At 25.7% G+C, this 26,912-nt stretch overlaps 3 protein-coding genes across 5 annotated transcripts in view; 1 reads left to right on the top strand and 2 right to left on the bottom strand.

Moving 5' to 3' along the window:
- Positions 1-3,116: 3,116 nt before the first annotated feature.
- LOC132927128 (liprin-beta-1-like) lies at positions 3,117-10,287 on the bottom strand. Of its 3 annotated transcripts, XM_060991588.1 has the most exons (13): positions 10,090-10,287; positions 9,846-9,992; positions 7,062-7,132; positions 6,837-6,998; positions 6,582-6,758; positions 5,981-6,173; positions 5,669-5,756; positions 5,439-5,601; positions 4,462-4,575; positions 4,297-4,404; positions 4,063-4,225; positions 3,613-3,821; positions 3,117-3,515 (listed from the first exon to the last, which is right to left on the bottom strand). In XM_060991588.1, exons 2-13 carry the CDS (start codon positions 9,952-9,954, stop codon positions 3,426-3,428), a joined length of 1,647 nt encoding a protein of 548 aa, XP_060847571.1. In that variant the 5' UTR covers positions 9,955-9,992; positions 10,090-10,287; the 3' UTR covers positions 3,117-3,425. The 3 variants fall into 3 exon arrangements, with proteins under 3 accessions (XP_060847571.1, XP_060847570.1, XP_060847569.1); XM_060991587.1 differs by having other exon boundaries at positions 4,297-4,575; positions 9,846-10,024; XM_060991586.1 differs by having other exon boundaries at positions 4,297-4,575; positions 10,090-10,286.
- A 3,437-nt stretch (positions 10,288-13,724) lies between these two features.
- Positions 13,725-16,196, top strand: LOC132925200 (tropomyosin-like). The gene is made up of 2 exons (XM_060989613.1): positions 13,725-14,138; positions 15,429-16,196. The coding sequence occupies exons 1-2, from the start codon at positions 13,725-13,727 to the stop codon at positions 16,194-16,196; spliced, it is 1,182 nt and encodes a 393-aa protein (XP_060845596.1).
- A 3,681-nt stretch (positions 16,197-19,877) lies between these two features.
- Positions 19,878-26,912, bottom strand: part of LOC132924363 (leucine-rich repeat and fibronectin type III domain-containing protein 1-like protein) — a 38,774-nt gene continuing 31,739 nt past the window's right edge. Inside the window, exons 3-8 of the mRNA XM_060988622.1 lie at positions 23,396-24,576; positions 23,005-23,333; positions 22,630-22,929; positions 21,606-22,041; positions 21,333-21,497; positions 19,878-21,260 (exon numbers count right to left, since the gene is read on the bottom strand). Coding sequence (XP_060844605.1) covers positions 20,977-21,260; positions 21,333-21,497; positions 21,606-22,041; positions 22,630-22,929; positions 23,005-23,333; positions 23,396-24,576 — 2,695 coding nt within the window. The 3' untranslated portion in view covers positions 19,878-20,976. The remainder of the gene's footprint in view (positions 21,261-21,332; positions 21,498-21,605; positions 22,042-22,629; positions 22,930-23,004; positions 23,334-23,395; positions 24,577-26,912) is intronic.

Here is a 26,912-nt window from a genome sequence, read left to right as displayed (position 1 = left end):
TAGTTATATTTTCAATACGTCAATAATAATAATATTATTATATTTTATTAAATTATAATTAGTTAATATTAGGTAGCTACTTAAGTATTATCATTGATTATTATGTAGTACTACATGATCAATGGTATTATATATGTATCTACAATTTAATTATCATTGCTAATGATAAAAAAAATACCAAATTCAAACGAAACGTTGTGTTTCGTTAAAAAAATCTTTTACTTTGAAACGTTTCAAAATTTAATGTAAACAAAAACTGAAAACCACCATAAATCCTACAAACCTTATCTGTGCTGAAAACCTTTCGTTTGATGGCTATGATAAAAATAATAAATTAATACTTAATAGTCAAGTAGTCTATATTTTCGATATGGCTTAGTTGGCTTACAATTCACAACCGTAGACGAATAGACATTACCTAGCGGGTAAATCATTTTACTATAAAAAAAATAATAGTAAGGAGTAAGGGTGTAGTACAATGCTTGCTACTTACTTATTTTGTCACTATTGATTATATAAGTAGTATTATAGTGTTCATCGGTAGGTTTTTGACGTTTAAAAAGGGAAAATAGAAAAATTACACGGTAAAAATTGAATTATCAAGTTTCACGCTATGTTAAGATGTAAGGAAATGATACAAATTAAATTAATGTTTCTGTGAAATCTCATTCCCGATCACTGGTTAGGGTTATGGCAATTAACCTTTTAATCATCAATATGTATTAGATTTAAAAGTAATTAAATATTCAATTTTAATTTGTTTGTGATAAATACTAAATAAATAAATACAAAATATTTTAACAATAATTATTAAGTTTCCAAATAAAACTTCTGAACTAGAAGTAGTAAATTACCAACATTTAATTACATAAGTAGTTAAGAAGTTATAATTTTTTTAAATAAAAATTAAGGGTTATTAGATGCATTCTTAATTACATAAGAAAATTGAATTTTCAAAGTTTTTTGACGATATTCACAACCTATTCTGTACTTGGACATAAAAGATTGATCGAGAACCACTGGTGTGTATCATTTATTAAAATATGATCTTAGGTATATCATATATATATACCAAATATCTACTTAATACGTTTATTATAAGAAACTAAGTAGGTAATTATTTAAGTATTTTATCATATCCTTAAGTTTAGTTGTTTAGTATACTTAGTATAGTATTATATATTGTGATCTAAGTGTTTAAGGACAATTGCTAAGAGATACTTCCATTCTCTAATATTTATTATGTGATAAATATATTGATATAGGTATCCATAATGCCATTTTGGATCATAATTTTGTTTTGGAACTCGAAATAAATTTATTTTAACTTGCTTTATTATATAAATTTAAATTTGAACATGTACATATAAATAATCAACTCAAATTGAGTTAAGTGAACACTATATTGTCAAGTTGGAAGTTAGTCACAAATATTAAATGTAATTAGTTAAGTTTAAAATTAATATAGTAAAAAATATTAAATTAATTCAGTTTTGGAAAAGTTTACTTTTTAAATTAATATTTGGTCAACATAACGATTATTTTATACCTATTTGTATGTATGTATATTTTATCAAGAAACAACACAATTAATCATTATTAATTGTTTATAAGTACTATTACTTACTAAACTTACCTACTATTATTAAAGTATAAGATAATTTTATTTAAAACTATGTATGACAGTGTACATTAAAAATGTAATAAAATCATTAACTTCAAAAATTTCAAAAATATTTTTAATTTTGAGTTGATGGATTATTTCTAAATCTATTGAAAAAAGCTAAGTTAATTAAACAATACATTTTTGATTTTAACTTCTCCAAAAATTGAAATATGTCAATTTTTTATATTTTTTTAATATAATGTTTTTAGAATTTTGGGGAGTTAAACTGATAAAATCAAAAATATAGGAAAGTCGATTTTAAGTAGACTTGACTACTAATTCAAATTTGTTTTCAGAATTCTTTTTGCTTTATCATATTAATCAACACGTTGGAAATAAAATATGTCTAAAATCCTATATTGCGTGTATGTTAAACAAAGACAGAAAATGATCGTTTCCTATCCATCCGTTTATGCCTATTTAGGTTATTGTAGTATGAAATTTTAATATTATATTATTAATATACAACCTAATATAAATTTAAATAGGCACCCTATGGGAATACCAAAGCACTTGACTACTTGAATCACATTTAATTTTGTTAGTTTTCCACTAGATTTATACTTAATTTGGTATAACATATTGCACTGAAGCTTAAGGATGTCCACAATATGTTTTTAGAGTACACCATTTTTCCATTATATAGATATGATTTTGTTTGTGTAAATGTAATATAACGTATTATAATAACTAATTTACTACAAAATCATTGATACAATTTCAATTTTTTTTTAAAAAGATTGAAATAATTTATAACAGACCTACACTTTTTTTTACCTTACCTTTTATGGTTTTACACCACATTTTATTGATAAATTGTCATTATTACTTAGGTTTATCTTAAGAGTGCATTGTCTAGGGTTATCACCCCATATAGAAATCAACAAAATACATTACAAACCAAATAAGGAAATACTGTTACCAAAAAATCAAAAAGGAAGTAACCACTAATTGTACTATTTCAGATAAATAATAATTTTTATTAAATATTGCAACACACTATATTTTGTTTTTTTCTCTCTCTAACCTATGTGTACCATAGACAATTTAAGCTGAATTAATCTTGATTTTTTATCTTTAATAGAAGAATAAACTTACCAGTTAATTTAAATAAGTTAAGAACATTATTTAAAATTAATATTTCATAAATATAATGATACAGGTGGTGTACACCAATTAGTATTTAGATATATTACTTTTTATTATATGCCCCACTTGGAAAATGTTTGGATCCGCCCCTGTAATAATATTTATAAATAAATATATATTCATATAGGAATGCTATTTGCTCTTAATGTTTGTAATCATATAAAAAAAAAAAAAATTTAAAGAAAATGGGAGCATAGTTACTCCTATTTTCCCTAATTGAAACCTTCTTCAGAAACTTTTATTCTGGTGAACATAAATAATTCATATATATTTAAATAGGTGAAAAATAAAACCCAACATATTTATGATAAAAATCTGTGTTCAAAAAAATACTTTTTTAAGTTACTTATTAATAAAAATACATTTAACTATAACATACAATTTTTGTAATGTAAAAACATTTAATATTTTTAGTAAAAAAATCCTTAACTTTTATAATATAATTAAATTTTTGGTTAGGAAATCGTTAATTATTGTTATATCTTTTAACAAATATAATTATGATTAATTTAAATACATTAATAAAATATAATAAGCAATAAGTCTTTTTTGTCATGTACTAAAAGTATCTTAACTTTGGTTTAACTACGTGAAAATAAAACTACTAGTTTCAATCGTCGATAGGACAAATCAGATCCCCAATATTCAATTCATTGTTATTTTTTTTCCTCTTCAATGAAAATTGTGATTTCTTTTGAATCTACATAAAAAAATAAGTTTTATGTAATTTTCCAATGGTTAAAATAAAATTCATAAATTATTATTGATTTTTTTCAAATCATTATTATTTCACTTACTTTGGTCTTAGATGATATTGTTAGAGGTCTATATTTTGGTTTGCACTGATCATCTCTCTTTTTTTGATTTAAATCTCTTCCTATCAACTGACTAAATTGTATGCTTAAATGACGTCTCAACAATGTTTTACTCTGTTGTATGAATAAAATGTCTGCTAGAAGCTCAGAAGTAAATCTGTCATCATATACTATTAGTCCACCATGAACACCTAAATTATAATAAATACATATTTCTATAATATTGTACTAAAAATGTTTAACTATTGATAAAATAATTCAAGTTTAACCTCTTATTTATGTAATTTAATATTTAAATAATTAGTAAAATAATATTTGTTAGAAATTAATTTAGTTTAATAAATATATTTTTTAACTTAATGTTAGATATAATTGTCTGTATGCGATTAGTTATTATTTTATTAATAAAAGGTAACAATATTAAATATTCACCAGAACCCCTTAAATTAGATGCATATTCAGCTAAATTGACACTACAAAGCCATTCCATTACTCTATGCGTGGTCCATAGTGATAAATTACAATCGTCATCATTTTTGTTAGTATTAGACCGACGAATCAAACATTCAGGATCAAAATTATTCTTTCTCAATACCTAAGATATACATAATATAGCTTGTAAATATTAATCATAATTTGTCATAAGTATTTAATTATTTTATTTACCTTAATTCCATATCGAAGACTAGAGAAATGTAAATCTGAATTTCCAAATTGCATCATTAGAAAATCGTCTTTGGTTAGTCTGTGTAAAAGGGTACCATTAATAGCTGCCTGCAAAAATGGTTCTTTATATTGCGGAAGACCTATGTCATCTAACCATTGTAATACCCAAGATGTATTTAAATATCTTGATTTTTCCAGATATTTGTCTTCAGCTAATAATTTACTTGGATCTCTTTCAAATTGAATGGCTAAAATTAGCTTTTTTCTGTGTAGCCAATGCTAAAAAAATAGTACAATTGTTATTAATAATAGTTTTATTTGTTTTTTGTATTTAGTTTCAATAAAGTATATAAAGTTTGGAACACAGTTATAAATTCAAGATAAAATATTTCATATAAATATAAATAAAATAAGGTAAATTAATACTTAATTATGTAATTAATCAACATAAACAAATAGACAATCTAATTAGTATATTTAAGACTTTCCTGATACAAAGTAGTTACAATATACTATTTTTATAAAATATTAGAATGTGTTAGTTTAGTAATACTTTAATTAGTATTTATATTTGTATGAAAGTTGTGTAAAAAATAAATATAATATATTAATACTGTTTATGTATGAAAAACTATATTATAATAAATTGTAATATGGTATAAATATTATACATGATGTTTATTTTTTAAGCAAATTTACTTTATTCAATTAAGTTTAAAGAATATAATTTGATACATTTCTCAGTTTTCAACCACTAAACAGAAAAAAATTTCTCTTTGTCTTAATAATTATTAATAGATTATATTACAAATTACAATAGAAATATTTTTGCTCACAAAATTAAATAAATTGTATTTTTTTTTCTATCAACCAAGGCTAATTTTTTTTCTAGATTTTTTTTAATGCGATTATGTAATCACTTGTCTTTAAAAATAATAATTTAAATCTTAGTTAATTAGAGTATAACTAGTTTGAGACACTAAACTTAATCATAGGCTATTTATTTTAGTAGTTACTGATTATTTTCTATTTAAATATACATCATAGTTAAATAATTTATACGTGTGTGATTTATAAATATAAGTTTTTCAACATCAATATTTAATATTTTAATGTAATCATTAACAATTATTTAAACTTACTTTAAACTTAAATTTTTCATCAATTTCACTGATGGAAGAAGAAATTAATTCTTTTCCAGAAGAAGGCCATAATTTTGATCCTTCTAAAACATAATCAATACCTTGTTCAGCAAACCAATCATGTAATTGTTGACGATTTAGCTCACTAAATAGTAAATTTGAACTAAAACATTCAAAAGAAATGTTAATATTAAATATTTATTATTAATCATAAAAATTGTGTTCCTTACTTTTGAGAAGAATAAATTTTGGTGCTGGAAAAAAAACTTGAACTATTTTCTAAAATTTTTTCATTTTTACAATCGTTTTTTGAATCAACTATATAATGAGCACAAAAAAAAACAGAACTCAATTAATAATTAGAATATTTTATATACATGACAAAAATACTAGATTTTTTTTTATATTTTAAAATAAATGAGATTAGATTTAACATAAAACAATATTTCAATAATTGTTTGATTATCATTTTTTATAATAGTATTCAAAATCAAAATCATTTGTTATACATGTTCTTATAATTTAAATATATTTAAAGTTACCTAAATTTGGCGCTGAAGAACATTTGTCAAACTGTGATCTTCTGTTCATTAAATTTGCACATGATTCAGTAATATCATTTAATAATTCGTTGTTAATATTCTTGTTTTCATTTTTCTTTTTAGAGATAGTATGCCGAGGCAAACTACAATAGAAACGTGATCCGTGGTTTTTTGTACGATGGAACTGAGAGTTCTAAATCAAATAGTAATACCAATTATAATAATAGTTAAACATTGATGTTAAGAATTAACCATGATATCAACCAGTTTTCATTTCAATGTAAATTTTTCTATAGGTAAATGTATTTAGTGTAATTTTAAATAATTTTAATTATCAAAACCATTAACACAAGCCCATAAATGTCATAATACTTGATATGAATCAAATAATATTCTAACTTAAAGTATTTTCCAAAAAATTGAAAATCTCAATAACATTAAAAGGTAAATAAAATTTAAAAAACGATTGTTTATGAAAATCTTAAGTATAAGTGCCCCCTTATTTTAACATTTGATTATTAATCTATAAGATATAATAGATATAATCTGTAAATGTATTTTATTAGATAACATTTATAATGATACATTTTTCAATACTTACTATTACTTCTGATGTATAAGGTGATGTTGTTGAATTTTGTGTATTTTGGTTATTTATTATCATTTCTTTCAGATTCATGTTTTCCTTAGTTAGCATTACATTAACTAATTTCAAATTAGTGAGCATGGCAATAACTTCAAGTTTTTCTGTTTCTAGTTTTGATTTTAAAATCATTTCCTTCAAAATAATGTAATTATTATATTAGAAACTAATAAATAATAAATAACATAATTTGAAAAGTATTTAAATATTTACCTCATGAAGCCTATTTTCAGCTTTTTTTCTCAATTCATTTTGCTGTAATAGATATTTTTCTAAATGATTTAATTTTCTTAAAAGAATATCGACTTGATTATTTAACACAGAAACTTGGAGTTTAAATGACTCTAAATGATCAGAAGGATCATTAGAGTTTTCCTAAAAATATGTATAAAAAATTAAAATTTTAATATTTATTTAAATATTAACTTTAATACTTACTTGTTGAATAAAATTATTTAGTACAGTCTGTCCATTTAAATTGGTAAAACATTTTGAATTTGATGTTGGCTCTAAAAATAAATATTTATACTTAGTAGATATTACATATACATTTTAACAATAATTATACCTATTAAATATTTACAGTTTTAAATAAATAAATTATAACATATTATTGTACTATTAAAATCATTAAGAATTCCCTAGTTTAAATTTCTTGTTTTGAGTCTGTAAAAGTAAAAATATAATTTATTAAACTATTTCTGTTATATTTTTAACAAGTTGTATTTAATTTTATACCTATTGGTTATTAGCGAAGTTAAAGGTTTAGGAAAAATTATGACAAAGCTGTTAACTTATGCAATATTTTAAACAAGAATAATATAAATTATAACTTTAAAAGGTATGAAAAGAATTTTAAAACTACTTATCTATGATTTTTTGAATAATAAAATACTTAACACTTAAATAAACACATTTCATAATATGATAGTTGTTGGAATACTTATAAGTTGTATAAAAAGAATTTGAATTTCAGAATTAAAAAATAATTTAAAATATTAATAAATATGATGATTAAATATTTAATTGTAAATAAATAATCTGATAAATTAAAGAATGATTGTGGAACATCTATTTTGTTTAATTTATTTGTTCAACACATGGTTTATAATTAATTGTTTATTATCAGTAATGATTTAACAATTGTTATTATAGCGGTTTACCTATTGAGTTTTCAAAATTGTATATGTTAAACAAAAATTATAACATAGGTATATAATGATTTTTTTAAATTAAAAATATAAAATTTTAGTAGCTAAAAATTTAGAAATAAAAATTAATAATGGAAATTAATCGAAAATAATCGAAAATAATTATTTTCTGTATAAAAACATTTTTAATGCCAAAAATAAATGAGTAACAATTTTAGAAACCAATCGGTAATCAGATTACTTAAACTGGTTGAAATTCAATAATGAGTAAATATTTATTTGGTAATATTACTACTTAAAAAGTATCCATGCAAAATATTGATATTATAAATTTATAAAATACTAAGCTACAAAAGAAATGTATATGCTAAAAAACATTTGCGAAAGTGTAAAAACAGTTTTTTATTAACTATATAACAAATAATAATCCAAAATACATTGAGTATAATAAAAAAAAATATTTTTTTCAAACATAAATGTATAAACTATACAAATAGTTAGAATACAAATCTATACCTATTAATGCAATAACAGTATCTACTATAATAAAATTACAAGTATATTTAATTTTGTAACTAGAATATAAATTAGGTCATTAATGTACCTCTTACAAATATATTTGGTTTTAAATTTTGAATTTATTGAAACAACTATCTAAACACACATTGCATAATAAAATAAAACAAAATAAAAATAATAAATATTTGAAAATAATATATTGAGGAAAAAAATATTTAAGTCTAAAACAGTATGCAACAATTATTATACTACATCAAATATTTAATTAAATCTCACCAACAGTATGGCTTCAGTAGACCAAATTGCCTATCAATCATAATATATGAATATCAATTTCATTATATTTTTATGATATTATAATTAACTGGTTTGCATAAGGTTAATCTTGTTAAGGTATTGTGTGAACCTTCCAAAAGAATGCTACCCAATATCTAATAAACGTAAACAAATAAAGATACTCATATCTGGTTTTTACAAATTATTTAATATTGTTTATTCAAATAATTTATTATGCTTCAATAAAACAACATAAGATAAAAAACATTAAATTTTTTTTGTCAAATCAATATCAATATGTTTCACAGTCAACAAAATATAGTAATTATAAATGAAGAAATATGATTGATAAATTGATTATAAGTAATTGTAAGTTGTAATTATTTATGACATGTGTGTTATTTCTTATAAACTTATTGATAAATAATGATAAAATTACTGGGTAGGAAGTTTTTTAAGTATTAAAAAATGTCCACAAAATTTTCAACTTTATCAATATTGTTATAATAACTCTAAAATGAACAGACTAGAATATTAAATAAAACAATTACCTACTGAAGAAGAATTTTTATTGGACATTATTTTTCAGTTTATTTTCACACTTTTCTTGTTCTTTACTTGATGAATAATTAAAAGTAATAATTAACATTATGAAAATCTCCAATCTAACATTGTACATATTTGGTTAAATTTACTGATTAGTTGTATCATTAACAAACTTTAATTTATTAATATGGCATTTATACATGAATTATTTGTAAGTTATTATCTATTTACAAACATTTTATTAAATAATAATGCTTTGTAAAATATAGATAGGTACTTACTTGAAGATAACTTGCACATAGAAATGCTTTAAGTATTGTTAATTTTGTTTTTATTATGATTAAGAATATACTAAATTATGACTTACTAGTGTTGTTTACACAGTATTATGTTGAATTATATTATAAAGTCTTATTAATAAATTCAGTTCATTTATTAAGCTTTAAATTCGATAAATTTTCTATAGGTATTAAAAATTGCAAACAAGGCAAAGGTTTCATAGAAGAAATATTGAAAAAATAATATTCACTACTCAATTATAATTAATATAGACAATTATATATCTTCTCCAACATTACACATGTCACCTGCCTTCCAGTGCAATAGAAACCTAAACTGGGAAAACAGTGTAATCATTATAGTGATTTGAAAACACTCTGGACCGACTAGAAATTATTGCTCGATGTCCGACGTCGTCGTTTCTGCGACGTTACATAGTACGACAACATACCTGAAGATATGATTCCATCCATTTTTTGCAATGCTCCCTCCAAAAGTTTGATCGCGTCGAAATGTGTTTTGCTGAGCTTGAGCTCTTCGTCTTGATCGCTGTTCATCATTTTTTTGTACGCAAGTGTCCGTCAATGTCGTCTACCATCTACATCAAAACGAGTACGTCTTACAGCAATTCTTGAATGTTTAATGGTAAAAATGTTAAAAAAAAAAATAATCGTAATAATGTCATTAAGTTTTACCTAACGCTATCCGCGGCCTAGTGCCCCGTAGTCATAAAATACTGACGCCTAGTTTAAAAAAAAAAATGTTTTTAGTTTATTACGGTAGTATTATAAAATAATATAAAATAAATTTAATTGCTCTGGAATCGTCTCGCCCGTGCCGGAAACGATAGATTTGCTTTTAAGATAAGAACAGTGATAATTTATTTTTGAAATCTCGTTCAGAGAGATAAAATTTATTATATTCGCGTTTGAAACTAAATAATATATATCATTATGGATGATAACAAATCTCGTGCGTTATATTGCGTCCGATTGCACATCAAGGGGTAATAGCTTAGAGTAAAAATATTATATTGCAGTGACTGCTCTTATTGTCATAAGTCATAACTAATAATAATGATAATAATTTTTATTTTTCATTCTTAAATCAAAACAAAATTAATTTTAAATCTGTTTGACACGTATAAAAGAATATTAAAACAAAATAGTGTTTGTGTTTTTAAAAACAATAATTTAGATACCTAGTCTTGGCAATGTAAGTGTTACATTTTAATTTAATGTAAATCATTGTATACGATGAAAAAATATTCTGAGTGGTCAGCTTATATTTCTGAAGAAATACTTAGCAAAAGAATGTACCTAGGTACCGACCTCGGAACGGAAGTTTTTCCGGTTTTATTCTTGTCTCGGACGTTCATGCACATACTAACTGACGGTTATATACAAATGACTGACGAGTGTAACTAGACTTTTTCAATCATCACTTATTAGTTTTTATTCCACCATGACTAATTCACAACAAGCTATTCTGTAATACCAGATATTCTAGTGAGAGTTTAGAATACAGTTGTTACTTGTTATACCATACGTCTTGGTTTAGCCAGGACTATACTGGTTTTAAATATAGAGTCCCGCAGTGGCGTAATTATAAATTTGGGTCCCTTGGGCAGTATCAAGTGTTGGCCCCCATATACTTATATTACCAAAATTAAAAAAAAAAAACAACATTCATTACTCATTACATATTATAAATACATATAGTAAGTTTATTTATGTTATATGTTATATGTACAAAACTACAAAGTATAGCTATTCAAAGTTTTTTTTCTAGCTTTCACTTCAGAAAATATTTTTATTAGTTCTTTAGTGTCCATTTGTCTGTTTTCTAATAATATGAGATGTATGTTTTGGCTGTTTTAATGTTTTACAATTTTTTTTAACAGTACCTGTCTCGTGAATTTTAAAATAAAATTCAAATGTTTGTATAATATAAATTTTAGATTCTGAACGGAGTGATTAATTATGTTTTATTTTTATTTTTGTGTCTGTCATCACGTTTTAGAGTAGAAATAATGCTTTGATTTATTACTTCAGTCCCCTTTTTATAAAGGAAAATGAATCTAGTTGATATTTTGGAAATAAATAAATTTCCTGTAGTTTTCAAAAGCGTCAGGTAAAACCTTAAAAGTAACAGAAAAACGGAAATTTTTAAGCATAATCAATTTTCGACAAAAACAATTTTTTTATTTTGCTGTAACTCAAAAACCAATCATTGTAAATACTTAGAATTTTCACCAAATTTTTATATTAGCGTTATCTATTTATGATTAAATTTTCAAAATATTTTGAATTTTTTTAAAGCTATTTGTAGACAATTTAAATTTTTGATTTTTTTACATTTTTTTTCTTGAAATGCCAATAAAAAAAATTTGGCTTTCCAAAAAATCTTTAAAACTTAATACAAAATCTATTATTTTTTACTTATTGTAGTAAAAAAAATTAAAAATCATTAGTCACAATTTTTGTTTATAAGCATTTAAAGTTTAAATGTTTACGAAATATGTCAAAATCGCAAAAATTATAGCAAGGAATTTTGAAATTGAAAATTCATAAAATTTTTGTGATTTACACCTAAGGTTAAAAAAAATCAATAAAAGGTTTTCCATAAGTTTTCCTTCAAATAACTGTAAAATTAACTCCAACGTCAATATAGAAAACATTTTGTAAGCGTATGAAATTTAATTTTTTACGAAATCGCGTAAAATAACGATATATTACAAATTACAATTAAAAGATATGTAATAATATAATATATCCTACTAATTATCCTAGACTGACAATTAATCATCTCCGTTCAGAATCGTTTTCGTATACAATGATACCTATCATTGCATTCAAATTTAACACATACATTATAGTGACCTACTCCCCATCACTAATACAGTATACATTACGAACGTATATAATACATCAGAGCAATACCCACTTGCTTACCATATTTTATAATACAAATTGTATTTATAAGGGTCGAGGGCTCCGAGGCATTGTCGTGCCTTACCATCCCATAGTTACGCAACTGGAGTCCCGGTGTCCCGATAAAGAGTTTTGAAAATATCCAATTATCTCGGAAATAAATTTCAATAATTTATGTTAACAGCGGCATAAATGTAGTGTAGCTCTCAAGCAATTTTTTGGAAAATGTGTGTTTTTTGCATGCTTAATTTGATGGTAGGTACTTTATAAAAAAAGTCTCTCAAACTTCATTTGAAAATTATGGTAAAAAACTTCCAAATGCTTGATTTTTTTTTTAAATCATGTTTTTAGGATTAAAATACCAAAAATGTTAGTATTTATATATTTACCATTTTGGTGAAATCAGAATTCTTCTGTCGTACTTACTTCTTTTGTTATTTTTAATAAACCACGTAAAACTTAATTATAAAGTTATTTTAATAATTTGCATATGAACGTGAAATTATAGTAATTTCTTCTTAAATCGGAATAAATTATTTATTGATGATATATAAATTAAAATTTATTATTAAAATAATAATATAATATTATGGTTAGAGACCGGATTTAAGTCCCTTAAAACCATACAAATATGCTCTAAAAAATAGCCAAATATGCTCTAATTTTTTTTTAAACAATTTGGTAATTTATAAAATAAATGAGGTATAAATATTATTTCATAAAAAAAATCTGAAATTTGAAAATATTGACTTGATACAGCAACGATGTTGACACGAATATCTTTTGGGACAAAATTTCTAAACATACATTTACCTGATAAACCTATTAAACAAAAACAACTTAACTATAAAGAAAATAATACTTGATACTTTTACCAATTTTATCTAATTAGTAATTCTAAACATTAATTTTTAAAATTTACAATAAATCACCTTACATTAGACTATTTTACGAAATTAAACATAACAATTAAAATGTTTCACTATGAAACTTCATGAATTACTTGAAAAGGACTTTAAAAAATTAAAAAAAATCAATTTTGAGTTCATTAAAAAAATTGAATACGTAATAAATTAAAATAAATATTATCTTGGCATCTACGTTATGACTCCATTTTAGTAATTTTGTTTATTAGTGTTTTAAGTATAGTAACATAAATTTTGTTTATTTATTAACAAACAATACGATTAACTACAAATTAAAATACATAAATAAAACAAATTATTCACAAATTTTGTTACCTAAATTTAAAATTTAAATTTTATTCTAAATTTATACAAATAATAAATCCATACGAAGTAAGTTAGGTATACAGTATATACAATATTATATATGTATTATGTACTAATGTTATATTGACAACCAAAATACTTATCTAAAATTATATTTATTTATAGATGTACTCAGAAGACAAGACACAAGAGTTAGAAGAGATTATATCCTGTCAAAAGGAAAAAATATGTAAGTTAACTAAAAAATTAGTAGAGTTTGATGCGGCGGTTTCCGAAAGGAATGATTTACAACAAACATACACACAATTTGAACAAAGTAATGAAAACAGTAATAATGGAAACTATAAGAAATCGTTCAATGAACTATTAGCAACGTGTGATATTCAATCAGAAAAGCTTAAGAAAGCTGCGGATACAGAATACCAATTGGAACTCAAGTACAGGAAACTGGAAGACGATAACAACAGCTTAAACCGTCAATTAAGAACTCTAAGATGCAATGAAAATAAATTACAATCAGATTTAACAGAAATGGAAACAGCTTTGAAATGCGCTCAGAGGGAATTATGTACAACTAAAGTAAATAATACTTCCTTTTTTTATTTGAAAATGATACAATTTATAAATATAATTGGCATTAGAATATTATAAAAAAATAATTTTATATGGTTTAATTATTTTAATTTACATAAATCTAAATTTATGAATATTAAAATATATTAATTACAAATACTTACATTATATCAATTTATTATACAAAGTTCCTGCAGGAACAGTGAATATTATTATATCGATAATCCGATAATGATTGTATAATATTAGTTAAAATTGTTCTATGTGTATATCTACATGGCTACTTATTATTTGTTATACATTTTTCGATTAATTTCTATTTATGTTATCACAAATGTAATTAACCTAAGATTCTTTAATTTGGCTGTATGTTTTATTTGATGTTTTGACTATAACAATTATTTTTCCCGTATGATCAAAGAACAATTTTGAAGAAGGCGTTTGGCTTATATTTACTGTCACCAGTCTTTCAGTTTAACAACTAAAATATATGTTACCAAATTATTATGGTTTAACTTTTAAATGTTTAAAGTAGAGATGTTCCGTGTAGATAATTTGTTATAAACCGGGTACCGAGTACTGGCCGAGTAGAAATATAAATAAAAAATGTGTATTCGCGATTATTGGTTGAAAAATTATAAATAATATTAATTATAAGTTAATAATTATTAGTTAAGCAATTATAATATACTACTTTGACAAACACAGAAACACTACTGAGTATTAACATAAAAACATAAAAATTAAACAAATAAAATTATAATAGGTATTAAACATTAGGTACCCTGTCAGTAATTAATATTATTACTATACAATAAAAAATATTTAAAATAGTTGTGTCGTACTGTCGTGTGAGCGAATCCCTCTACCGAGTCTACCGACTACTGAATAAGAGCCGGGTAAAAATGTAGGTATTACGTCGGTACCGAGCAAGGACCGGGTAAAAATGAAGGTATTACGCCGGGTACCGAGTAAATGCCGGATACAAATTTAGTATTACGACGGGTACCGGGTAAGGACCGAGTTTTAAATATGAAATCGAGTACTCGGCCATCGAGTATCTAATTGCCGGGTACTCGGAACATCTCTAGTTTAAAGTCAGATTTGACCGAAATTAGCTCAGCTGCTTTATGTTAGAATAATCTATCATGCAGTTATATAATTATATAGGTAACCTACCTAACATTAAATATACACTATATGGCGAGGAATGTGCTACAAGTCGTAGATTTATGTTTACTTTAATACTTTATAACATTATTAAGATATTTACATAGTTGTATTGATATTTTTTAGTCGGAATTGGAAGAAAAGAACAGTATAATTAATAAATTAAAGACAAATTTGAAGTCTGGTGAACAGGAACTCTGTAAAGTTCGCAGAGACTTTGAAGAGTGTAAAAATGAATGCAATAAATTAAGTGAGACAAATGGGATGTTAAATGTTGATCTAAAATACACAAAAAAGAGCTTATGTGACACAAAATTATCTGCTACGCGTTTGGAAGAAAGATTTATGCAAGACCGAGAACATTTATCAAATGAGTTGAAAAAAAGCTGCAAAAAAATTAACGACTTGGAGATACGATACGATGAAGCTATGTGTAAATTAAATGACGAGAAATGTAAATCCAAAAAGTTTGCTTCAAAATTAATAGAAGTGAATAAAGCGAGTGCTAAAAATCATTTAGAAATGAAAAACCGGATACAGAAATTACAAGAAGAAATTTGTGTAAAGAACAATGATTTATGTTCCACAAAGAAAAAAGTCACAGAGTTGCAGCAAGAAAACGAATGTAAATGTAAGGCAATAAGTGAACTGAAAAATACAATTTGTGAAAGAGAATCTCAACTAAAACAAATGTGTTCATTATCTGAGACAATTGAGCAAATTAAGTGCAATTTCGAAGCTTGTTGTTGTCCTAAGAAATGCGAAACTAATCCTTGTTGTTGTCCCAAAAAGAAATGTGAAATTACACCTTGTTGTCCAAAAATGAAATGTGAAATTACACCTTGTTGTCCAAAAAAGAAATGTGAAACTGCACCTTGTTGCCCAAGAAAATAAATGGGAAACAGATTCTCGTTCTTCGAAAAAGAAATGTAAAACTGATCCTGGTTGTTCAACAAAATAATATATCCGAAACTTCTTGATTTTTGATTGCAGTTCTTGTATTGTAGATAGCATGTAGATTTCATATCTGTCGTAGAAGTTTAGACCAGGAAATTCTATAACAAACATGAAACCCTCCACGTGGTCTACCCAACTATGCTGTTAATCAAAAATACGTCACAAATGTAACTAACAAAAATTGAAATGCGATGTAGAAGACTTCTACCGATTATTGTTAATATCCAGAGTTGTATTAAAAGCTCCGATACAATTTCAAGGGCTTTTATGATATATACATTTTTAACACATATTATTATTAACTTGGTATTAAATATCATACTTATCAGTAAAAATTAAATTTCTGATTGAATCTCTGGTACTTTATTATTTATTAGGATTTAAAAATGTAAGATTAAAAGAGTACTTCCGTATTAATTAAAACGTGAACATAATAATATGAATTATTTATATATTTATACATTTTACTGAAGAAAAATAAATGAAGTTTTAAAAACAAGTAAAATAAATGTACAAAAATGTATGTATAGTGGTTTATCTATATTTGTGTCGTTTTTAATCTTTAAATAATTTTTAATGATTTCTTCCTAGTTTTTTAATTTGCAAACTCTTCTATAACGTTTTCATAATCTAAGCTTAATAATAGTTCATGTTTGATAAACATTAAAGATAGGTAGTTTAACCGTTTCTGGTTTGCGATACTTTTAAGTTCTTCTTTAATTATATTTAACTCTGAAAATGAATGTTTCCTAATACAGTTGATAATTATCATCGATGACAGAGTTCTAAAAGATATTATTTTGTTTGGCAATATTCTTCATCAAATGAAAAAGATTCCAAAAAACGTTTAACTGGAGTGTCATCATTAATATACTGAGTAATGAACGACATTTAATCAATATGAGAACGACCATTAATAAAATCAACGTTACCTAATCTAATAATATTTAGTCATTTTTAATTCCGAAATAACTTTATTTAACACTTGTTTCCCCATTATGTTAATAAACTAATTACAAACATTAGCTTGATAAATATGAAGGATTTTCTTTGCCTTGATATCCATATTTCTTTAAATGATTTAAAAGAAATAGTTCAATTTGGTGTATTAACTCTAAACAGCCTAAATAAATCCTGTTATATTGAGATCCAATTATTTGATTTTCTCCGTGTGACGATAGCAATTGTATTACAGCAACAATTTTCCTCAATACTTATATTCAATAATTTACTTCCAAATTTATTTAATAACGTACATTTCTTGATCTAGTGGATATTTCGTCCTTTACTGAAAAAGTTATAATAGATTTTCTGTGTATAAAGAATTTTTCATGTTCAAAAATCATATGGATATGTTTTATTGTAATCGAATTTCCAGTGAATTGTTCTGAAATGTTTTTAAAGAATGATGAGTTATTAATATAATTTATTATAGTTTAAAGTAAAATTTTGATATACTTTTGATTTTCTGATACTTGTTGGTCATTATTTATAGTTTATTGGAGTATTAGTAAAAGGTAAAAATAAGTTGATGTTTTCTTTAGGAAGAACAGAAAAAAAATTATTAGACTAAGTAAGACATTAATTTTTTTTGCGATTTCTTTTTACTTCTTTGAAGAAGCATTAAGATATAAATGCCTTGACATTTTGTAATGTTTATACAACTTATTGATTGTCGAAAAATCTATAAAAATTACAATTGTCTATATAAAATGAAAAATGGAAGTTTCATAACTCATAAGTTAGCTTATGATATAGTTTACTACTTTTTTGGACTCATAATACGGAAGATTAGTGTGACGTCACGAACATCAGAAATGCTTATTAAAATTTCGTTTTGGATCCAAACAAAACAAAACAAAATACATATTTAAAATGTATATAAAATAAAATAAGTTCGTAATTTATAGTCTTTTAATACAGATAAATCTATTAAATCTATTCACAAAATAAAAAAATGCTCTAAATTGTTTTAAATTGTTTTAACAAACAAAATTAATTTAATAATTTATTTTGTATACATTGTAAATAGGCATCTTAGTTTGTACTTTGTTTGGATCCAATTGATAACGATTTAAGATTTGATAACATGTATGATTTATGTAATTTGAAATTCATAATAAACGTCTTTGGATGCCCACAGAACGAATTATGTGTTTTTTTAATATCATGTCGAAGAACATAAAAAAAAATCTTTTTATGAGTTAAACAAAGATGGTAAAAGGTATAAAGTTGAAGCTTGGTATTAGCGCTGAGCAAACCATTGCAGATAAAAGCTCTTTTTTGAAGATAAGATACCCTTTTCTATCAAAATTGAGCGGCAACAATGACCATAAAGTGGACGAGTGTTTGCAGTACTTTGAAGAATAACGGATTTTAAAATGATCTAGTGAAAGAGCTTCGCCTGGATAGTTGACAACGACTAATTTATAATATATATAATTAAATATTGAAGCGACTAGTTCAATCATAAAAAGTTAACACACACTCTGGGAAAGACTTCTAGTAGATAAATTTCTAAATAACGTAATGTACCTGACTGTCAAATGATTGACATTTCGAGATCCAAACTGCATTCACTTTATTGGAATTCGGACCATATATCATTGGTACAATGGACTACTGTGCATCATTGGCGGTGAAGATACTGCAAAAGATTCGCGAAGATCCAGACTGTATAACATTTTTTTGCGAATTCTTTCATGTCGAGTAAACACTCCTTTATACGTGATCATCTACCAAGACACAATGGGAAAATGAACTAGTTTTAACAAATTACAGCCTATTTATTAGTGCATCTGGAAAATATTTATCAATAAAAAATTTTTGAGGCATGAGAATGCAACTATCCTTATTTTTTCACATATTTAATTTGCAAACATGTCATGGGAATCTAGATTCAACTGAGACTAGTGGACCCACTCCGAAAGCAGAATCCATACTAACGGGTTAAAAGAAAAAAAAAGAAGACAGATCAAGGGCAAAAAACGCACATTGGTTAATAATTACTCGTGTAAGTTTTAATAACTGTTTTTTTGACAGTGATCCCCCTTTTTATTTATTTATAATTTTTTTTTACCGTATGTGTCAATAGCAATATGTTTTTTTCGTTAAACGTTTGACGTTTATCATTTTGTGCGGTCGTAAAAAGTATAATGTAAATGTTTTTATTTCACGTGCAATACATTTTTCAGTCACTTACATTTTCCTCTTGTCGGGCAAACCCTTTTACTTTTGAGAATAGAATCATTGTAATAATTTTCTTTTTAATTCATATTCTTATCGTGTTAATGTCTTTTTCTGTCAGGCGATTAAATTCCACCCTAATATCAATACATTCATCGCTCCGCTCAGAATTTATATCATGCTACGTTACTATAACCCTATTACATTTTTACTACTTGAACCGACAAAGTCACTTATCACTATTCTTGGATCTAGCGATATAGTTATTTTAGGAAATATTATATTGTCTACTATGTATATTTTCATACACTTTCTTCGTCGTTTTACCAAGTGACTGTTGATATTTATACCTAATTCTATCCAATTAGCGAGTAGTTGGTTAGCTATTTCAACTTCAGAAAAAAATGTATTTAAAAAAATATCTAACACAACTTGGCATGTATCAAATGATTTAATAATTTAAAACGTATGTAACTTATACTACTGTATACTAATTATGTTATAATATATGTATAAGCTTAAATATAATTGATTTTAATTGAATAATTACATAATATTTTATATACAATTATTTATTGAATACTTTTTAATATTATAGTATTTAATACATAGAAATTGACAATAAATAAATATAATTTTATTAATTTATTGTCAATTTCTAATATCTTTACAATAATTATAAACGTAAATATATTGAACAACAATTAATAGTAAATTTGATTTAAAATTATTATTTAATATTAAATTATTGTTATTGTCATAGGCATACGAGTTGTGTGTGGTGAGGTAGGACATAACTCGTTATAATCTTAGTAGTACCTCAATTACTTATAAATAAAAAAATAAAAAAATAAAATTATAATAATCTGTAAAATTATTACTAACTACACCTATTTATTATTAGATAAGCAAACTTTAGATTTTATATGTTTTTAGTTAAATTGGATTTGTATAAAATAGGCACTTAGAACAATGTATAATATATTAGGTAGTTACCTATCTACAATCTATATGGTACAAAACAATAATTATTCTTATTTAATCATACGATGTGAAAATAAGTAAATTATAATATTATTCAATTGCTTATTATCATATGATTATAAATGAATATATATTATTTGGACTTAAGAACTAAGATAATATTAAAAATGAACAGTGTTAAATGACAAATGTAATTTACGTAAAAAAGTCATTTAATTAATATGCCGAAGAAAATAATTATGGAACCTATCGCAATTTTGTAAATGACTTTTGTAGTCTTAAGTCTAATTCCTTTCCTTTCTATGTCCTTTAACGGACATGTAATAGTAATAAAATCATATTCTAATATCATATAGTTATAATATACTGAAATGTCATAGTTGCATAAAATAAATGCTACAAATAAATTAATTCCAATTGAGCTCCAAGTGCTTATTATATTATATATATATCTACTGTGTACGTATATTGTAATTTGTATATAGTGTGTATTATGCGCATATCGTACATCTAATGGCTAATAATAATATAATATTACAACAACGTTTTATAGTGGCACAAGACCGTTTCTGGCTGTTGGATTTCTGGTCATGTATATGTCCATATCGTGATCGGTCCAGTTATCCGACGTGTCTCCGCCGCAATAATTGTTGAGCGTGTGATGGGAACCGGTGTGACTGTATCTACTGGGCGGTCTGTTTTGCGTACCCTCTCTGGTTCTCGAACGTTGTCTGGGCTTATTACGCGACGTGTTCGTGCGGCCACTGCCCGGATAACTAATGTGCGACATCCTCTCGGAGACGGCCAACGACTGCCGCGACTGCCTCAATTCTGCCGAACAGTTTAATTCGTTTATTATTGTTAATATTGTTTATAAGGTTATCGGCTCATCCATCGACTTACCGGGTCTGGAATTCACCAGATCGGACGCGTATGCGTTGGTTCCGCCCAAATACCTCATGGAGTTGTTTGAGAAACTGTTTTGCGACTGGCCGTCAGCGACCGAACGCATTTTCGGCGGTTTCGCGCTGAAGTTTGAAACGTTAGAGTGTAAATCTTCGTTGAGTCCTAAAAACAAATTAACGCATCAGTTGGTTATGATAAATGCATCTAATGATTTAACTGGGGAATAGTTGATGCTCTTTGCAGCATTACAAATTGTTATGACATTCTCACCTTGTCTGCTATCGGCCACTCGATACATTCGGGATGGATTTAGACTCCGATTGCTATATACCGAACCCTGGTCCCAATCTTTGTGACTGTTAAACGCATTTAGGGCGGCCAACGAGGACATTTGGCCTGCGTTTGGTCCGGCGTAACAATTCGCTGGCAAGGTGCCGACCGGGATGCCGGTTTTGTTTGGATGGCAGGATGCTACCGAGTGGTGCAACGTTTGCAGCTTTTTAGCGCGACGTTTACTAGCCGCAATGAACACGACGACGGCGATCAATACTGTGCCGCATATGGCTGCGCTCGCTGCTATCGTTATTCGGTCCATGTTACTCGTCATTGTAACCGCTGTCCGTATTTCCCGGCACTGGCTGTACGGGACCGTGTCCGGCGTGATGGTTATTTCTTCCAGAGATATAACGCACACGATAATACATTCCTGCATTAACAGCAATAGTTATTAATCACAATAATAATAATATCCGTGAGTGTCTATATTGTTTATAGTTTTCCTTTTTAAAGTTTTGGGCCTTATGTGAGATAGGTATTCAACTTTTTGTGATCTATTAATTTAGGGATTTACGGTTTTGGTTTAAAAATATATTTTATTATCATTTGGAATACAATTATAAGGTATTAAATAGTAATTAATAATTACTGATTAGGTGTTAATATTAAATAGGTAGGTAATATGTTTAAAAATAAATTTACATTTTATAGAGGTTTTCTTATTTTTCTTATTATTATTATTTTTAATTTTTTTCCTATATTGTTTTTGAATGGTTTCAAGCACCATTTAAAATATTTAAGACATACATGCATATGTTATATTTAAAAAAACAGATTTATAGTTATTTTATCCATATTGATAACTACATGCAGCCTGAAAATCGTTGGTGACTATTGTTTTAAATTAAAATCTACAAAACCACAAATTATAATTATGCATATTAATATACCGGATATTAGATTATATAAGTATCTCCGTAATTTACTGCAAATTAGTTTTATGTCTATTTTTATTTACCTGGTATGGTACATTTTTAATTTTAAATTCTCGTTCACTGGTTTCGAGCGGTGGCCCCTGTTTAAAAGTGCGGTCTCCAAAAAGCCTATATACAACTCGGAATCCCAAGATATTTGCCGTTTCGGAATCCCATTGAATTATCACGGAATTATCTTGCCTATGAACACTCCTTATGATGACTTCTTGAACTTGTTTTTTAGGGTAAGTACCTAGTATTAGTGGTGGTTTCTGAGACGTCTGTACTGTCTGTGGTCGTGTTATAACTAAATTGGCCTTACGACTTGTGTTCGTTGGTTTAGTCTGAAAAAATCACATATTAAAATGTTAACTATATTTTCTGTATCCTATATGTTATTGGTTATTCAATTTACTAACATTTGTAGAGTTTTGTGCTAAATACTTTGTTGTTGTATCAACTGCAACTGTAGTGCTTTCCGTAGTCGAAGGGATAGTTCTTGTAGTTTCCATGATTCCAAGTAATTCAGAAGTATTAGTGTTTTTCACAACTTCTACTTCTGCTATCGGAGGATTCTTTTTAAACTTATTTTTCGATGTCGGAAATATATCGGGTGAAACAATTGTAGGACTAGCATATCCAACACCAGTTCCAATCGGATGTTGGGAATCCTCATCATCTTCTTCTATAATTGTATCTAACACTGCCGATGCATCAGAAGGGCTTTGGTCGTTATCGCATACCATTTCTGTAATTTAAAATATTAATTGTAAAAATAATCTATAATAAACTAAATAAACCCATTCATACCTGAAGGATCGATTTTATAGAAATGTTTATTTTTAAGAAATGATGGACTAGCACAAAACTGTGGATTTCTTTCTCTGCTAGTCACTTGTAAATCACCATTTTTAATCCATTCTATAACCCATCGGATCCGGCAATCGCATTGTAAGTATCGTCCTCCTAAGCTTAATCCACGCAATGTAGTATTTAGATGCGTAAATGCTTTTTTAGGAATAGTTTCGATAGGATTTCCATCCAATGCCAGTAAGGTTAAAGAAGGATTTGCTAGGAACGCATCATTTGGTATTTCTTTAATGAGGTTAAAGCCAAGATCTAATACTCTTAGTTCTGGTAGCTTACTAATAGCTGCAGTCGGATAATCTGTGAGTAAATTATTAAGCAAACTTAGTGAACTTAGTGTATTTTTGACACCATCAAACGTAAATTCTCCCAAAGACTGAATTACGTTTCTTTCTAAGTTGAGAGCTGTTAAAGCTCCTAAACCTTGAAAAATATGTGCAGAAGTTCCTGGTAGTTCACTCAAAATATTTTGTGCTAAATCTAAAAATGCCAAATTTTTTAAGCTTCTTATACATTCGGGTAAAGATTTCTGATTTGTTCCTTTAAGATTTAAATTCTTTAAACTGTTTTCAAGACCTCTAAATGCATTTTTGGATAACGTGAGGTTGTTATCTGCTAATTTTATTGTTTGTAAATTTTTTAATGAAGCAAACACATCATCTGGAACTCTTGAAATTCGATTTCTTGAAAGGTCCAATAATGTTAAGTTAATGAGTCCTTCTAAATTAGGTATTTCGTCTATTTTATTGTCTTGTAGACTTAAATGTCTTAAATATAGTTCTAGTCCTTTAAATGCTGTTGGTGATATTGTTTGTATTTGACAGCCTGATAATTGTAAGTTGTGAATTTTAAGGTTGGCGAAACTAGAGTCGTCAATAGTTTTAACTGAGCTATTATTTATATAAAGTAAGTCCAGTGTTCCCTGCGAATATTTATCCAGTGTTTGCATCAATACTTCATAATTTACAAGATCACACTGCACGGATAATTCTTGTGCCATGTTTGTTGAACATATACATGAGGATTGAAGCTCTGCGGATGATGGATCCGTTTGCCATGGGCATTGAGCCTTTGATTCGCTTATGAAAAAACATACCATAAGGCATAGTAGCCCAAAAAAATCCCTGAAAAATAAAAATAAAATAATAAAAAGCTGCTATTAATAAATATATGATACAATGAAAAATTTAATTTCAGTATTTTTTATATATTATAGTCTCAAACTCTCAATTATCTGTTGAAGTTTTACAGTATAGACAAAATTCGTACAGTTTTACTATATATTTATATATAATTACAATATAATTGTTGTTTTAAAATTATATAGGTAAGTTTACATTTAAAAATTTATTATTTATTTTGATGTTTGCAGAAGCCAATAAGTTATAATTTTCAAAACCAATCGTCCTAATTTGTAATAGCAGTTACAGTGTTATCTATTTTAATTCCTGTTTGATATTATGGGTATATTGAAGTAATCCTTAAATTGTTAAATGAAATTATCATATTAATAATATTCAACTCATTTTAACATATACAAATTATTAATTAAGACCAATTTAATAAGAACGTATGGCAGACAGTAACTCGAAGTTTATAATAATTTCTTTTATCTTCCATATGTTTGCTAGTTTAAATATAAAAATACATAGGTATAAAAATATGTCGATTACTATAAATAATAATTTGAATTATGCTTCAAAGAATCATCATAATTCTACATTGTAAAATAATATGTAAAATGTATAAACAAATATGATATACATAAATTAAAAAATAATATTTTAAAATTGGTCAGATGCATACCTTTCACCACTACAAATATCCACATATTTGGAAAAAAATAATATTAGTAACACTGATGACAAAAAATTTTATATTTCAAGTTTATTTATTTACTGTGCATTTCCCAATGGTGATTATTAAATTATTGAGTTATTTTTTTAAAAAAAACTCTGTTGTACCTATTAATATATTAAAAATAATACGAAGAAGAAAAATTTTAGGAGTTATTAAAAACAGTAAACGGCTTTAGCTCGGAAATGAACATTTAGTTTCTTGACAATCAGAAAAAAATATTTATGAAAAACAGGTCAGAGGAAGGAAACCACAGTTGATAATTATTTATTACTATAGAAAAATAGTTTAATATAATAATATACCTCCTATCAACATTATAGAATTTAAATTGAAAATATAAACAAGTTAGGAAAAACATACTTAGAACGTTTTAAAATGTAGTAATTAATTACTAATTAGTAACCTGGTAAAAAGTTCAAAAAAAATATTTATTTAGTTAAGTCATAAGTTAAACTTAAAAAAAAGATAGATATGAAATTATGGATAAGCATAACGGATATATTAAAAGAATTTTAAATTGCATACAGAAACTTAAAAATGGCACTTGTGCCTATATTATATAATAATATATACTTGGTAGGTATCTAATAAACATTTTATCAAACATTTTTTTTATTAAAAATTAATCTATTATTATCTATTATAATACAATAAATATCATTTTTTCTTAAAAAAGACTAATTGTGCTTTTCTTTTTGTTAATAAGGATGAGTAAAAATAATATATTTTATATGTTGGTAATTCATTGTATGCGTAGGTACTATATTATGATGTGTTATATTTGTATAATGTATAGCTCAATATAGTATAATATAAATAATTATAATATCATCAATATTGTCAAATGCAAAAAAAAATGTAATTAGAATTTATTTCAATAAATAAAGATTATTATTATAGCTTGCATTGGCAATGTAAATAAGCAGAATTATGCAGCGAGAATTGTAACTTTTTGTAAATATTTATTGAAAAAGAAATTTACTTTTCTACCGGAATGCAAGGAAAGATCTGATTTTGCACAAATGAGAAAGAAAATGGTAATATTATACGTATTTAACAATATTTCGATCATTAACCAATTATTAATGCGGTACCTATTCTTACTGAGAAATCAAATCGATTGGAAGTTATTTTTATCATAATAACTGTGCATTATTATACACTTAATTATTTATTACTTTCACGATGGGTACAATAAAATAAATCGTATTCAAACAACTGTGCAGTCGAATTATTCGGTTTGCAGTAGTCTTGCGTTGTTGTATTAGTTAATTTCAATAATTGCAAAATATTTTCTGAAATAATTAGAACCCGGGATGAATGCAAAAGCGTATGATTTTGTATACTCCACACAGGTAAGAAAGCTGACTAGCACGAAATTTATTTTAGAGTTTCAATCAAATAGGTGCAATCTAAAAATATTAGAAAATCTAATTGAAAGATATTCCAAACTATATATTTTAAAGACAAGTACGTAGTCAGTGTAACGAACCGAGGACGACACGATGTAATTTAATGATACTGTGTGTTGATTAGCTGGTGTTGATGTATTCACCAAATACATATAATATATATATAGGTTACGGCTTACAACACTTAC

The sequence above is a fragment of the Rhopalosiphum padi genome, chromosome 3 (genome assembly GCF_020882245.1).
Source record: "Rhopalosiphum padi isolate XX-2018 chromosome 3, ASM2088224v1, whole genome shotgun sequence".
Taxonomy (NCBI): Eukaryota; Metazoa; Arthropoda; class Insecta; order Hemiptera; family Aphididae; genus Rhopalosiphum; species Rhopalosiphum padi.
The sequence above is the reverse complement of the archived record's forward strand: the minus strand, read 5'-3'. Positions and strand labels throughout refer to the sequence as shown.

What these genes read in the sequence shown, in the direction of transcription:
- LOC132925200 (XM_060989613.1), top strand. Translation starts at nt 13,725, where the DNA reads ATGTACTCAGAAGACAAGACACAAGAGTTAGAAGAGATTATATCCTGT. An exon ending in GGGAATTATGTACAACTAAA is followed by an intron (nt 14,139 to 15,428) that starts GTAAATAATACT and finishes GATATTTTTTAG; the next exon opens with TCGGAATTGGAAGAAAAGAA.
- LOC132927128 (XM_060991587.1), bottom strand. Translation starts at nt 9,954, where the DNA reads ATGATGAACAGCGATCAAGACGAAGAGCTCAAGCTCAGCAAAACACAT. An exon ending in ATGAAAAATTTAAGTTTAAA is followed by an intron (nt 4,576 to 5,438) that starts GTAAGTTTAAAT and finishes CTATTTTTTTAG; the next exon opens with CATTGGCTACACAGAAAAAA. An exon ending in ATCTAATTTAAGGGGTTCTG is followed by an intron (nt 3,822 to 4,062) that starts GTGAATATTTAA and finishes ATTATAATTTAG; the next exon opens with GTGTTCATGGTGGACTAATA.